We start from the raw sequence: 15970 nt of genomic DNA on the forward strand, positions 1-15970 counted from the left end.
TTTTAACGGCTGTGGTGTGAGACGACAGGCTCGTTGTGAGTGCGTCGGATAATTAAAATGATATTTTCAGGGCTGGTCATGCGGCCATGAAGCGTCCGCCCTGCGTGTGATATGAGCCGCGTGTGTTTTTCCTTTAGTTTCGGTTTTGTCTTCGGGGTTTCCAGCAGACTTCCTCATCCGCCCCAGAGGACGGCTGCAGCAGGGAGGGGTCGACCTCCCACAAGCTGGAGGGTTTTGTTTTTTGTTTTTTTTTAAGGGTCATTTTGTGACATTACGACGCGTGTTGCTGAACTCTGGATGTTGTTGTTGTGTGATAGCGGAAGCGCGAGGCTGCGAGCTGCGCCGCCTCCCCTGCTGGAAACGAAACTTTTGAGGGCGCGCGGCGGCCGAGCTCACGTAAGAACCCCGCTCAGAAATATCACATTTTAACGCTTAAACCGACTTTTGTGTGTTTTATCCCGTCCCGTCGAGCGGATTATCCGCCTCCCGCTCTGCGGCTGTCAAAAACGCGTTCATCGGCGTGTTAATATTAGAATGAGTGTTTCGCAATGCTCGCACAGCTGCCAAATAATGTCCGATAATGCGTCATATTTTTACGCGTTGAAACCGTCTTAACGCAGATTAAGTTGTGGCTGTGTTGTTGGATCAAAAGAGGGGAAGCTAGCATGAATATTAGTCTCTATATTAACGAGGAAACAGCCTTGTTTACATGTTGGAGTTTCCTCATCGGGCACGAAGAGGCAGTCGCTCGGACTTTTCTGGAATATTTCCATTTTATGTTGCTTAACACTTCTGCTGCACTTCACTCAAAAGAGGATTGTTGGACTTCATCAGCTACTAGTGAGGTAGAAAGTACCCAAGAGACATATATGAGTGAAAGTAAACATATCGTGCTGAAATATTAATTTAATAAATGTGAAATTCCCCCACACAGTGTCTGCTACTCCAGATTAGTAAATGACATCAGGATTATTCAGTGTTTCACTTGTTTATTCTGTGATAAATCTGAATTTTAACTTTGTGTTTTGTGAATATTTTCGGCCTACAAACATAATGCGACATTTGACTGTTATTTTGCATGTCCATGCACATGCACATAACCTATTTTGAGCTGTGTATGTAAAAGTATCTTATGTTTAATCAACTAATGTATCAGAAGTAAGTTTCTGGCATTAAATGTACTTAAGTATCACAGTAAATACATATATTTACAGGTATACATCGATTGTCGGATCCAGTATTCAACATTTTTTTGATTATCAGAATCTTTTTTTTTATCTAATTGACGATAAAATAAGTGTTATTTTTAGATTATTCTTATTATTGCACTCCTTCAATGTTAAGGTTACTCAAATTTTCATTTGATGACTGTTTAAAATGTGCTGCTAATGCTAAGTGCTTATCTAAAGGTCATATTGGAAACTTTATCATGTGGACAAATCATTTGTTTCTTTTGAAATAGCACATCTATGGAACTTGTAGAAAGGTGCAGAGTGAAAGTATCTCTTTTGATTAAAAACAATATTATATAATATAAAGGAAAGTAGACTAAAGGTAGTCGACCTGAACAGATTGTATTTATTTTTATTGAACTTTTACTTCTTTTTCATATCAAGTTTAGACTCTTGTTTTAAATTATTACGTTCTACTGTTAAAAAACTCCCAAAATTATTTGAAAGGTGCCATTTAAATAAAGGTATTGTTGCTATTATTATAAATATACTTAGTTATATTCTACCACTGTACTCTACAATATTAACCAGGAGAGTAAAGTTAGTTTTTAGATTAAGATTTAACATTCGTAAGAAATCAGACCAGTTGTTTACTGTGTTTTGTTTGTTGTTGCTGGGCAACAACTGCTCGTCCACGGAGTCGTGATTGCATGGACGACATTGTCTGCACTTTCACATACTACAATAAGCGTTAAAGCCACAACCACAACATCAACAGTGCACAACAACAGTCTCAGATATTTTTTCTTCATTTTTGAAGGAAAATAGCCTATTCCGACTTCTTAAATGTGAATTTTCTGCTTCCTTTACTCTGCGATGGCAATATAAGCAATATCGCTGGATTGCGGACAAAACCATATGACCGAACAGACAACTGATTAATCGACAGTGATGAGAAGTTACAGCAGAATCAGAGATATCACTTGTTTTATTCTACGCTTTCTTCTTCCTTTTTAAAAACCTGGCGCTTACTTTACCCACAATGGAACCACAGCATGACATCACTGGAGGAAGTTCATCAGATATCATGCAGCTTCCTCTGGAGCCTCAAAAGAGTTTATACCACTTTTTCTCTTTGTACTCTCTGTAAGAACACTTGTGTGAAAAAAAATGTGTGAAATAGGTGGAGTTACCCTTTAAGAGAACAACGTCGATCAGTTGTGTTTGAAGATTTGTAACTTAAATTGTGTTGTTGTTGTTTTCTTTGTTGCAGTATGTTTAACTCTATGACATCGACTTAAAGACAAAGGATGGACGGCGAGAGAAGTGATGGCGAGCCGGAGGTGGTGGACGAGTTTGCGTGTGCCGGCATGCTGCGTGGATCTCTGACCAAGCTGCACGGCACCGTGGAGAGGATCTTCGGCGTGGCGTTCGGCATCGGGGCGGACGATCTTTCCCACGGCAACAACGGGCAGATCTGGCTCAAACTGCAGGGGCAGAGCGACGGTGTGAAAGCCGCCAAAGTAAGCCACCGTCTCCTTGTTAGACCTGATCGAGAGCCAGTCCGCAAGACTTGATTTGGAGAGGTGGTTTCACCTCCAGTGCTAGTCTAGAGTGCACTTAGATAAGAGGCTGTGCTGCTGGTAAATGACTCATCGAGGGTTTTTAAAATGTTGATTGATAAGTCCTGGTGGAGTTTCAGTTTATGTGTACATGTGGTCGACCTGATAACATATGACCGACTGACTGACTGACTCATGAACGCAGATGACTTAAAACTGAACTGCAAAATCTCCTCGCGTTGGTTGCTCTGTCAAAGCGATATATTTCGATATATTCTATTTGAATGTCGTGTTTTTTCTCCTTCTTCAGAATAAAAATATAGATATTTAGACTCTCCTGCTGCAGTATTTTCCACAACTACTGCGGCAATATTATAGCAAAACTATAATGACACAAAATGTCTCTGTGTCGCAGTTGTTTGTGAGGGGAGTTGTGAACCAGGAGGAGCAGAAGGAGGTTTCCTACCCGAAGCTCCTTCACTGCGTCTTCTGCGGAGCCAGGGGGCTGTTCATGGACTGCCTGATAAGAAGCACCTCGGCGCTTATAGTGGTGAGTGTTGCATTGTGGGTTTTTTTGCTTGTTTGTTTTTCCACACTTGCGTGAGGAGGAGGTCAAAAAGGAGAGACATCAAAAGCAGGAAGAGTTCGAGGAATCAGAATAAGCCAGCTTTGTTCTTCTTCAGGCAGCATCAAGGAGATTTTTCTGGCACAAGTCGGGAAATAATGAAACGTGATTTATATAAAACTGCGACACTCGCAGCAGCACACGATCTGGAGCGGGGGGTTTCACAGTCTGCCTCTGTGGGTGGGTTAGCTGTCGACTACGTCTCAAGCTCCCCCCCTTTTTTTTATATATATATCTCTCAACATTTTGACAAATTGGCATCATTAAAAGTAAGCCGAATTAAAGTCTAGCACTTCCTGTTTACAGTCCAAGTGCAGACAACTGCCACTGGGAGGCTCTGATCTTGAAGAAAACTAAAAAAAAAAAAAAATTCTCAGGCAAGTTCTGTATCAGGGAGAATCTTTAATCTTTGATTTCTAAGCAGATTTATGGGTGTGTATTCACAGTGGACAAAAGAGTCAAGTCATGCTGAATCTAAAAATACGTGCAGCCAGACTGTGTTCATATCTGACTGAGAAATGACTCAAAGGAGGAGTGTGAATTGTGACGCAGGTCGCGGCATACGCCTCGCACCTCTCCCTCCGTGCTCGCCCTCCCCTGGGGAAGGCGTGGCTCACAGTCACAGAGGTCAAAGGTCACACTGATGCCATTTTTCTGTAGAAATCTTTGTTTTCTTTTGAAATAATCAATCTTACAGAACTTGCATAAAGGTGCAGAATATATGTATCTGTTCTCCTTAAAAAGAAAATCTGTCTTGGACCTCAACGCACCATTTTACCATTTATTTAGATCAAGAGACTTCTCTTGTTTGACAAATCACAGCCAGCTGAGTGCTGCAACTCTGCAACCCATCGCCCAGAAAAGGATAAAAACTTCTCTTTACAATGCTTTATATAATTTTTTAGCTGTGAAAGTCTTCTCATTGGCTTAAACAGATGTGATGGAGCCGTGGTTTAGACTTTAGCTCTCCCTTCGTTGGTGTACAGGCTACCAACCTCCATCTTCTGTCTAACTTCCTTATCGCGTACTTGTCTTGGGTTCATCTTACGACATGTTTTTCGCAGCTCTAAACCTTTGTCTGTTGCTCATGTCCCAGCTGCTACTTATCCTTTCAAGGACATCGTGTGCGTGCAAGCAAATAATAGAGTAACAGTCCATCATCTGACATCCTCGGTTCTCTCCCTACAAAAGGCTCGCTGTGTTCTTTCTCAAATCCCGGCCTGTCTCTCCAATGTATCTACCCTTCGCAATGCTTGTTTCAGTCACACCTGTCAGCAGGATAAGTGCAACTCTTAATAATACAGTTAATTAATGCAAAGTGATTTTAGCTTAGCAGCCAGGCACTTGATTCACCTTTTTTGAAATACACTGTATACAAGCATGGGGTTAAACGAGACAGATGTAATTCATTACCAGCCAGAGTTCACAGAATTATGTAACACGCCTCCTCATATCGATTCACATCATGTGGCTTTCATAGGAAAACATACACAGTACACTGGCATAAACTGTGAACCTTGGATCGAGCCGCGGCAATAATTTCTGACCTCTCTTACCTTCCCAATGTATCTGCTGTGTTTTACCTGCACAGCTCTGAATTAGCACTGATTTCTGTCCCTGTGTGTAGTTTTAGAGAAGAAATTCAAACTTGGAATTTTGATATTTACAATGTCGATGAGGTAACGATACAAACTCAGACATATTTATTTTCTCAATAAGTGACTAAACGATCTGTTCTCAGAGGAAAACAAGGTCCCAGGACACTGTTTGAAGCTAGAAAAGGTGGCAGGGTCCGCCACATGTAAACATAACCGTATGAAACTGTGTTGCGCTTTAATGTCCAGTTTCAGTTTATTCAGTTATGAAAACAAAGAGAGTTTGTTTATTTAGTTTGATTAGGCATATAATTAAAATCTTGTTCTGATTAAAATTTCTTCCCCAAAACTACAGAGTGCTCCTTTAATGTGCCCTTTTTTTTTTTTCTTTTTTTTTTTTGGATGACGCAACAATGACATTGACTAATAATGTGGTATCTTGGGATTGCATTCTAGTTATTCTTACAAGAAATCACATTATTGGTCAATATCATTATTCTGTCATATTTAATTGTAATGCTGTGGTGTCGTCGTTGGGAAATTTTACCCTCTTGCTAAAATGTTTAAGTCAAAACGCAAGTACACAACTCAGGGAAACTTCATCAGCTCTGTCACTTTTCATTTTCACTCTTAGTTGTTGCTACAAATTGATTGGAAATCCCTCGTTATTGTGTCATCATCAATAGCTCGAAAGCTACTATGTAATTTTGGGGAAGAAGTTTTTAATCAGAACGGGAAGATCCTCATTGATTTTTCATGCGAAATAAACAGACTCTCTTTGTTTTAATGACTGAATACGCTCAATACAAACTGACCTTAAAGGACAGGACAGTTTCATTCTGTTTTACTTTGTGTATATGTGGCAAAACAGCGTTGCAGCATTCTCCTAAACAATTAAAGGGGGTCTTGTTAAAAACGCTAAAAATAACAAACATAAATTGGCTTCATGCATTTGTTCAAGCAAGTGTCAAGAAGCCCGAGATCCAAAATTGATTTGAAAGGGGGTTATTTACAATCTTTTGTAAGCTGAAATCTTTCGCTGTAGATGTTTAGCTAAATGTGTTAGCATGCGCCCTGTCTGAAGAGGGTGAACCAGCTCGATCACACATCGAGGGTTTGAATAACATCTTTTAAAAACATTTAGGGGGCTTCTGGAGACTTGGATTATGTCAGACAAGCTGTATGGGTCTTTTTTCAGTTGTTTCTTAACTTTTAAACAAGTCCACATCTACTAAGTTTTGCTGAGAAGTTCCAGCTTCCAGTGAGTGACTTATCATCCGTGGGTGATTCGATTTAATTCCTACAGCCCTCAAGATTGACGTCATGCTCTTTTCCTCTTGTCAAACCAGGTTGGTTCTACAGGATCCCTCCTTATCTCGGGTCTTATGGAGCCGGTGGTGCGAGCCTACTCCCTCATCGCAGAGCTGGTGGAGAGATACGAGGGCGTACAGTCCAGATACTCTGAGAATGGGGACAGAGGCCTAGGCGAGTCTCTGGATTCGCGCCGAGCCTTCAAAACCCTTGTGGAGAACTGGGAGGACAGGCACATCCTGGATCTGCTGGTCTTACCAGGGTCGGTGAAGGAAATCCTGCTGGATTTGGTGAAAGAATCGGGGCTTGGATCAAACCCCAGACTGGCACTGACAGATGGAAATGCAGGGGTGCGATCGCTTGAGGATTCAGAGGGTAGATGGGACAGCACTACTGATCGGTGGGTAGAAGGGATGACTGCAGGATCGGGGAATGACTCTGCTGCGAAAGACTCCTTCTTTCAGGCTTTCCCCACATCTGGGGGAGCTCGAGGGAGAGCAGAGGGAGCTGAGGAAAGACTCATTCGTTCTCCACAGGAGGTGGGAGAGGAAGAGCAGCTGGAGCAAGTGGCAGCAGGAGGTACCAACATGACAAAGGGAGCAGGGGTGGAGGAAGAGCAGGAGCTGCAGTTTTTGCTGCTTTTGAAGTTCTTCACAGCCATGGGGTACACGGAGGATGTTGTGAAACGAGTCCTTGCACGAACGGGACCCAAGGAGGCCTCGCAGATCCTGGACGTGGTCCAACAGGAGCAGGATCGCAGTGACCAGGAGCAGGCAAATCAGCATCGCCAAACCCAGAAGAATCAAAACGGAGTTGCCTCTAATCAAAGCGAGAGGAACCGACCTTGCGAGACGGAGCACAGAGAAGATGAGGAAACGGCAGCAGGAGGAAGTAACGGAGATGTGGGAGATGTTTGTGATAAAGCGGGAGATGCAGCTGCAGGCGGCACAAGTCCCCTTAAACAAGAGGGTAGTACCGAGAAAACGGAGGAAGGACGCGAGGACGACTTTGTCTTAGGAGTGGTGAAGAAAGCTGCAGCCAGCTGCGGGTACAAGGAGCAGAAAGTCGCTAAAGTCTACAACATGTTGCCCAATCGATCCACTCACCAGCTGCTCCTGGAGCTGCAGAGAGACGGGAGCAAAGAGACGGACGCCTTCAGGGAGGGCCCGAGAGAGATGGACGACGTGGTGCTGGAGAATCTGAAGGTTGGGCCAGGAGAGAATGAAGCACGAGGAGAAAGTGAGCTTTTCATACCTGCAGAAAAGAGAGAATCTGATGACAAAGGATGGGTAATGGTGCCAAACCTACCTGGACCTGTTGCAGAGCCAGATTTATTTGCTTGGCATGATAAACCCCAGCAGCACAAGATGAATCAGTACAGCTCAAAGCCAAAGCGACACCAGCCCCCCAAGAACCAAACCCTGCACAATATCGTCCTTCCGGAAGTGAAAGGACCACCCATGCCCATTTACTCCTCATCCATAGATCCTCCACAAAACAATTTCCAGTCCAACAAACAATACGGACAAACTGACTACTGGCCTAATCAAGCCGCCTCAAAACAAAACCATCCAACCCAAGACATCGTCATCAATCCAAAACCCCGGTTGGACTTAAAACGAGCGCTCCAAGCCCCTCAGCCCCCCGTCTTCACAGGGAAAGACTCGTCTCCCACCAGGGTGAGGGAAAGGCAGGGCTTCATGGCCACCTCGTCAGTGGTGGTGACAGGGGAGCAGCGTTTCCTGGAGGGGCTGCAGATGCCCTTTGACCTTCAGCTAACAGACAAGCCCGGGGACCCGAAGCTGAGGGCGATCATCATTGACGGGAGCAACGTGGCCATGAGGTGGGAAGGATTCATTTAAGTTTGTGTTTTTTTCTCCTTAAAAGTCTCCAGCACATTTAAGTTGTGGTATATTTGACGTCTGTTTTTGAGAACTGTTCGATGTTTTCCACAGTCACGGGCTGGGTCACTTCTTCTCCTGTCGAGGCATCGCTTTGGCCGTCCAGCACTTCTGGGACCGAGGCCATCGTCACATCATCGCCCTCCTGCCACAGTGGAGACAGAAGAGCGACCCCAAGACCAAAGGTAACACTTCCTGTTCCTCGTGTAGTGCTGCAATAGATGGAGAAAGTTAATTACAGCTATTTTGAAAATGGATTTGTCGTTTGAGTCATTTTTCAAGCAAAAACGTCAAACATTTGCTGCTCCCAGCTTCTTAAATGATTGATGATTGAATTGATTTGACATGTTATTGAATTCAGTAATTAATTAGCACATAAATAGAAAATAATCTTAAAAAGCCGGCCTAGTAGTTGAACACAATATTCTTTCATTTAAGAAGCTGGAAAAGGGAGATTTTGGGCATTTTGGCTTTAAGAATGATATTAAACAATTAATCCATTATCACAACACTCACCGAATAATCTGTAGATCAGTTAACTGACTAATCAACTAATCATTTCAGTTCTAAACCCACAAATGCACTTGCATGTTTTCCACTATTCACTACATTCAATGGTACATTTACTTTAATCCTGGCTCTTTTTCAGCTAATCATGATGCATGTTTTACGTGTTATAATGTCACTTTGTCAAACACTGTGTGATTTCTAAATGACGAAGCCTGATGCGCTTCCTTATATTTGACTCTGAGTCACATGTAACAGTAAAACAAATCAGATGTTGGCAAACTTGTGAGTGTGTGGGCGTGTGTGTGTGTATTTTCCCTTCACTAAACATAGTGTTGTTTGTTCCTGCCACACAGAGCAGCACTATCTGGTCGAGCTGCAGCAGCTGGGCCTGGTCTCCTACACACCGTCCAGAGAGGTCCAGGGCAAGAGGATCAGCTCGTATGACGACAGGTAGACAGTCTATGCTTAAAATAACAGTGTCTGTGAAAGTTACTGGTTACTGGTTTCACTCACTCACCGGTGATATCTGTGTGAAAGTGAATAAGAAAGGAGGATCTACTGGCCGAAATGTAATATAATATTCACAACTATGATTTTAGTAGCGTATAATCACCTGAAACTAAGCATCACTGTGTTTTCATTACCATGAAATGAGTCTTTAATATCTACAGAGTGTGTTTTGTCCTGCTGCAAGACTTTACTTTTTGACGTTTTAAAAGAGCAATTTGAACCTCCCTCTCCTCTCTTCTAACTTTCTCATCCTGCACTTGTTTGGGTTTCTTTTGTGAGTTTCTCTGCTGACTCTCTACTTCTCATCAAAAGGACTCCCTCTGTGCAAACAAAATCATTATCTATATCCTTGGCCTCTCCCCACTGAAGGCAGCTGTGTTCTCTCTCACACCCTGGCTTTTCTCTCCATTGTATTAAACCTTCATAAAAAGAGGTTAACACTTGATCCAGTCACATTTATCAACAGGATATGTACAGCTCTTTAATAATACTACAGTTTGTTAGTGCATAGTAATGAAATCACAGCAGTCGGGCACCTAAACCAGACAGTTAAATTAATTAATCTTAACACTACTGAAGTTAGCATGCTAACCAGCTAGCCCCCAGCCCATCCTATCTCGTGATACCACCACTTTACTGACAAAATGCCACATATTTTTACACATATTGTCTTTACTAAACAGATAAGTACAACAACACGCCCTCTGAATTCAACTTTCTTTGCTAAAGTAGGGCATAAATTGGACATAACACATGTCCTCTCGTCACCTGAGTTCATAGTCCTGATCGGAGCAGCTGTAATTCACCTCCGTACCCTTTCCCCTGTCTTCAAACTGGCATCTGTAAAATCTCTCAGTGTTCACATACTGCATGTAAAATATACTAATCGACATTCGACAAGTATGCTCACAACTGTGAGCATACTTAGTGTTGTCTCTTTGCAGTGCAAATACATTATATACCCAGTTTGAACGAGGAACTGGGACAACCACTTTGGAATATTAGGTTTCAAATCTTTCCCTGTTTCCACAGATTTATGCTGCAGCACGCACAGAAGACAGACGGCGTGATTGTGACGAACGACAACCTGAGAGACCTCTCAGATGAGTCGCACGTCTGGAGGGACATCATCAAAAAGAGGTATGAAGAGTCAACACATTGTTCAGATGTGACAGCTTCCATAGTCTGAATTAAAATGTGACGTACCAGCCAGCAGGATAGAGTCGCACAATATAGTACTTATATTTCAGTACTTAATATGATCTGATTAGTCATTCATATGTCTGTTTAAAGGGCTAGTCCCCCTATTTAAAGTGGTATGATTTCTTCCCCAGACTTCTTCAGTACACGTTTGTTGGGGATCATTTCATGGTGCCGGACGACCCTCTGGGCAGAGGGGGGCCTCACCTGGATGACTTCCTTCGCTCAGAGCACAGGTATTAACACCCACGCATTTATTATTTCATAAGAAAGAAACTCTATCATGTTGTGTCCTCTGAATTATTTCTCTTATTTCCCCTCAGGACTCCTTACCCAGGAAACCACTCTTTTGCCGGCGTAGCCACCAATTTCCCTGCCTCCAAACCTCCCCGCTCCCAAACTGAGGTCCTGAACTTCCGCGACCGAACGCTGGGTGGAGCTCTGGATCCGACACGTGGAGAGAGTCGGGTTAGAAGGCGAGGACATGGAAGAGGATGGGACGCCGGTCACCAGCACCAGCAGTTTGGAGCTCTGGCCGCAGACAGGAGTCCAGAGGAAACAGCCAGCCTGAGGGAGCAGCTCTGTCAGGTTTTTGCGGGTCAGGACAACATGGTGGCGCTGGTTCTGCAGTGCCACCCGGCAGAGACAGACATTAATGTGCTGTCTGGTCTGATCCTGGAGCAGCAGCAGGACTAGACGCCTTAAAGTCTTGGTGTTCCCCGTGGGTTAATTCAGACTTTTTTATGCCTTATTTTGCCCTGGTTTGAGTGATTATAAATGTTTCCCACCAAAGCAACTACAAGAAGAAGAAGGAGTCACACCAGCTAATCATTGATCTGCATTAACAAGGACCAGCTTTCTGTTCACAGTCCAAAACACATAATTTATCGGTGGTGAGATAACTTCACTATCTCATATATTACTGTTTCTTCTTACAATCCCTCTCCCGTGCATAATGTTCTATCCACAGCAAAAAATTCCAGATTAATCCAAGTCTGATTCAGCAGAGCAGCTAATGATGCTAAGCATGCTGTCCCTTTATAACTTGTTTGAAAACTCTTCAATCTTTTTATAAAGAAAAATGAGTTTGTGTTCCACATGGTGGACGTATTTGACATTCATGTTCCCAAGCAGATGAATCCTGATGTTTTAATGATACCCGACACTGATTAATGACCAAGGACTAATTACATTCCCATCAGCTTCTACTGCTCTTTGTGGTCAGTGCTAATTGGCAAACTTTAGCATGCTAACACATTAAACTAAGATGTTGAGCTTGGTTAACGTACTTGCTAAACATTGGCATGTTAGCATTGCCATTGTGAGCGAGTTAGCATGCTGATGTTAGCATTTAGCTCAGATCATTGCTAGGCTACCAGCAGTGGTGGAAGGTGTATTTTTCACTCATGTACTCTATCTAAGTACAGTTTTGTTGTACTTATAGTTGTAAAACATTTTGTGCTGCTTTATACTTCTCCATTTTTAAGAGGAAAATACTTTTTAACCTTTTGTTCTTTTAAATTTTTACTTGTGTCTAGTGCTGCTAAATAGCCAGTGCTAGCATGCTTACAGGCCAAAGAAACATGTAGACATGGAAAATTGGAATGTCAGCATTGGCACTGTGAGAATGTTAGCATGCTGATGTTAGCATTTAGCTATAGTAGCGCTTCACTGAGCTGCTAGCGTGGCTGTAGACTCCTTTCTCTTTGATTTTTGACACCAATTTGTAAAGACAGCTATCAAACATCCTCTTCAAGGGTGTTTTAGTGGCTTGACGTCACTGTTTTTCATTCTACAGCCATGTTAGCGAGATGATTAATTCTCACTTGGTTCTTGTACAATTGTTGTAGGGGTTTAGAAAAAGAACAGAAAAAAACAAATCTATTTTTTCTGAATTGTAACCCCCTAAAGGTTTTCACCTGGTTGTTTTAAAAGTCTTACAGGCACATCGGTAACGCTGGATAAAGTTGTAGATAGTTGTTGTTGTATTGAGATGGTTTGGGTCCAAATGTAGATAAGCACCACCAGCTGTCGGGAATGGATGTCATGTCCCAATGCTAGAATAATACTAAACCAATCATTACAATATTCTGTGCACTCGATGTTATATATTTTTTTAACTTATTTTAACCAGGTCTGATGTTGTCATGACCGTAGCCTTGAGCAGAAGATCATTTTAGAGTGTGTCTGGATGAGGAAACAGAGCTTCATGAGCTGAGAGATGATAACAAACAAGGGCTAGTAGATCTTTCATCCTTATATATGATTGAAGATCAGATCCTCGATCCAGCCTCTCAAAGTTCAGATAAAATAAACATATTTTTAATGTTTATATGTACATTTTATGGCTTTAAGAGGTCTGCCCTTGTTTCTGTATTAAAGTGTTTCTTGATTCAGATCAAAATCCTTAAAGTGTTTGCATGGTGTTTCTGAATGTCTCTGTCTTGGGATCAGCCATTTTAAAATAACATCAATCTAGAAAATTATAAGTGTAAAACCAAACCTACGAATTTATAGAACTATCACCGGAGATAGAGGAGCTAAAACAGTGTTGCGGTGGTAGTTTGCGCCACCAGTTAAGCTAAAAGCACTCCATCTGAAGTGGATGCACAAACTCAACCACATGTCAAGGTTATAGATAATGTCTTTTCTAATCAGTTCAGGATCTCAGTGGCTTCCGGAGACTTGCATCAAGCCATGTAGAACTTTCTGATCATCATTGGATAGATCGATGACGACTGAATTTTCATGTTTGAGCGAATTTACCCGTTGAGCATGCTTTTATTTGGTGATTTTAAAGGTCAAACGACAAAAATGTGGATGAATCTGAGTAGAAAGTGACAAAAGGGAAGTCGACTGTACAAATAATCAGTGTTTCAGCTGCCACTTAGTGACTCAGTGTCAAGTCCTAAATACACATCCTCATATATATATATACAGTGAGACTGTGTTGGAACGACTCTCACAACTTTCCACCAGAGGTCGCACTTCACCACTGTTTAGAGTAACTACGATGCCGCAGACAATGCTTCAAATTAAATTCCTACTGTGAAATGAAATGAGTGATGCATCCATGTTTTACTTACTGTTTTCTGCCCTCTGCAAACAGCTTTTGCCTCAGTGTCATGGTGAAAGTTAGCTGTGGTGGAGGAAGTAGTCCTTTAGATAAGGACAAGCCGTCACACCACACAGTAAAAATACTGCAAGTGGAAGCAATACATTTAAAAAAGCACGTTTGCATAATCATTATAATGTACTATAAGGAACTTTTAGCTGATTATACCTCTTTATGACCTACATAAGCAAAAGAAAAGACCAACAGCAAGAATAGTGTCTATTTATGTTTGTCTTTGTTGTTGTTGGTTTATTATTTTTGAAGACACATCGCAAGGCAAAGCTTTAGCTCAACAAACAAATCTGTTCGCTGTAGGATTAAATGTAACATAGGTGAATGAACGTTAATGTCACCAAAACAATGTTGACTTGGTTTCACTGTTGTTACATTACAGTTATTAATCTTTCATAGCCAGAAACAGATACATAACCTAATCGCTGAAGAGATCTGCTTAAAAGACAATAATACCAACCAAAACAAAAGCTCACAATCAAGATCTTTGACGACACACGGCTGTGGTGCTCACACCACTTTTGACCACAGGGGCTGCCAGAATCAACAGGAATGAGCAGCTTTAAAGTTCTTTAAAGCTGCTTTAAAGTAGTAAATACATTTACTTAATGCAGAATAATGTCCTATTTGACTGTGTTCAATTATTAATTAGATTGTTATAAAAATGGATTCATCTGCTACTTATTTCTTCATGAACGGATTGATTTATCGACTGGCTTTTAAATTATTTCACTGACAAAATGAAGAACGCAATCCAAAATTTTAAGTCTTTTTGTACACCCGTAGGTTTCAGCAGCCAGATATTGGAGTAAAATCTGCAGTATGGTAAGTCATCTAGCCTCTTGTATTGATTGCCATCGGAAGCACTTTCTGTCTTCTTCCACATGCAACAAATAGTTACACAATGTGTTCACTGTACATATATTTGTTTTATTTATTTACACAGGACAATAGAGATGTCTTCATGTTGGATGACTTGTTTCTTTTTTTGATACACAGGACGGTTAAGTGGCCTCTTTCTGAGAATAGTTGTGTATTAAACCAGTTAGGTGAGTTGAAAACAATAGTGAAAACAGACCGCATGTCTATTTCGAGAACATCCTGAGGATCTTGACAAAAGGCTCAATGGACCAGCCCAGTAAATTACATCCAGCACGTCCGATGACTTCTGATGCGCCTCGGCAGGAGTTAAAACTAAAGCGAGCAGCAGTGGGTGCTGATTGTAGGTCTGCTCCGTCTATGTAATCGGCAGTTTAACACATTTGCATACTGTGCTGTAATGGAGAGGTACAGGCATGTAACAATGCAGAGAAAAAGTGACATCACATCACAGAATAAATGTTATCTATTGGGAACCAGCAGATCTTATATGATGTACAAAAATTGCATGATGTCCGGTAATGAAAATGATAAAGTAGAAAGCAACAGGACATCAGATTTGAGGATATAAGTCTCTGTTTATGTCTCCACAGTTTTAAAGTGACAGGTCATCATAAAACTACTACAGAAAATGTCTCTTTACAGAAATCTGTGTAGAGTCATGTCAGAAGAAAGAAGATTCCAGAAGATTCCAAACATTTTCTATGGATAATATGACAGTAGTGTTGTTATCTTGAATCCTTTTGGCGATGGTAATCACGTAGTAAAAATTTGACGTGAAGACGGACCGGATTCACAGTTTATCTGATCAGAATCAGGTTTATTGCCAAGTAGGTTTCACATAGAAGGAATTTGCCTTGATGTTTGTTGTGCATAACAATAAACATAATGAGAGTGAGAAGAAAGCAAAGTGCAGTTACTGGAATCAAGTGAGTCATGAACAGAACTAGAGAATATAGAACAGAAGCAATTAAAAGACAATGGTATATTCAAATATATTGACCCCTGGAGCGCAAATGGTCAAACATTTTGTAGAATGGGCTCAGACAACAATTGAAACCCAACCAGATTGCTTGTGGTTTAAATTGTACATTTTAAAGGAAAGAACAGATGTCAGTCAAATGAAGTTGATTAAAAAAATATACATTTTCTTAAACACTTGGTTAAAATGTAAAAACACGTGCCTCTAAATTGATTTGCTCAGTGCACAAAGTACCTCTGGGCATCACGCAGGAGGCACACTCAGAAAATACACACAAGTTAACCTCTCTGGACGAGTCACATCTATCGTGGCATACATCTAGCGATGAAACAATGCATCAGCGTTGAGACTTCACATGGTTTCCATTTGGCACTAAAACCTGCAGCTGCTCCGTCTTTACGACAGCATGAGTGTGTGCATGTTTGCTGACGTTGTAAAATCGGTTGTTTGGCAATATAGGGGGAATATTGTCACACCAATAAACATGTTTGAGTTGAAAAAACAAATAAGACCAGAGGGGCACACGGAGGAGAGAGAAAGAGCGTCTGCATGGGATTATGAAGCTATTTCTACAGGATAGGTTAAACGTAAAGAGC

The 15970-nt window shown here is 41.6% G+C and overlaps 1 protein-coding gene across 2 annotated transcripts; it reads left to right on the forward strand.

Annotated features, from left to right (window-relative positions):
* On the forward strand, positions 1-13448 carry khnyn (KH and NYN domain containing). 2 transcript variants are annotated; one of them, XM_037112227.1, is made up of 9 exons: positions 1-396; positions 2446-2695; positions 3150-3284; positions 6304-8108; positions 8221-8351; positions 9030-9126; positions 10219-10326; positions 10521-10622; positions 10710-13448. In XM_037112227.1, exons 2-9 carry the CDS (start codon positions 2483-2485, stop codon positions 11080-11082), a joined length of 2964 nt encoding a protein of 987 aa, XP_036968122.1. In that variant the 5' UTR covers positions 1-396; positions 2446-2482; the 3' UTR covers positions 11083-13448. The 2 variants fall into 2 exon arrangements, with proteins under 2 accessions (XP_036968122.1, XP_036968123.1); XM_037112228.1 differs by lacking the exon at positions 1-396 and adding an exon at positions 410-845.
* Positions 13449-15970: the final 2522 nt, after the last annotated feature.

The sequence above is a fragment of the Acanthopagrus latus genome, chromosome 10 (assembly GCF_904848185.1).
Source record: "Acanthopagrus latus isolate v.2019 chromosome 10, fAcaLat1.1, whole genome shotgun sequence".
NCBI classification, from domain to species: domain Eukaryota; kingdom Metazoa; phylum Chordata; class Actinopteri; order Spariformes; family Sparidae; genus Acanthopagrus; species Acanthopagrus latus.

Excerpts from the sequence above, each read along its gene's own strand:
- khnyn (XM_037112227.1), top strand. The coding sequence starts at position 2,483 with ATGGACGGCGAGAGAAGTGATGGCGAGCCGGAGGTGGTGGACGAGTTT. Across the intron at positions 2,696-3,149 it reads ACGGTGTGAAAGCCGCCAAA|TTGTTTGTGAGGGGAGTTGT; the intron begins GTAAGCCACCGT and ends TCTGTGTCGCAG. Across the intron at positions 8,352-9,029 it reads GAGCGACCCCAAGACCAAAG|AGCAGCACTATCTGGTCGAG; the intron begins GTAACACTTCCT and ends CCTGCCACACAG.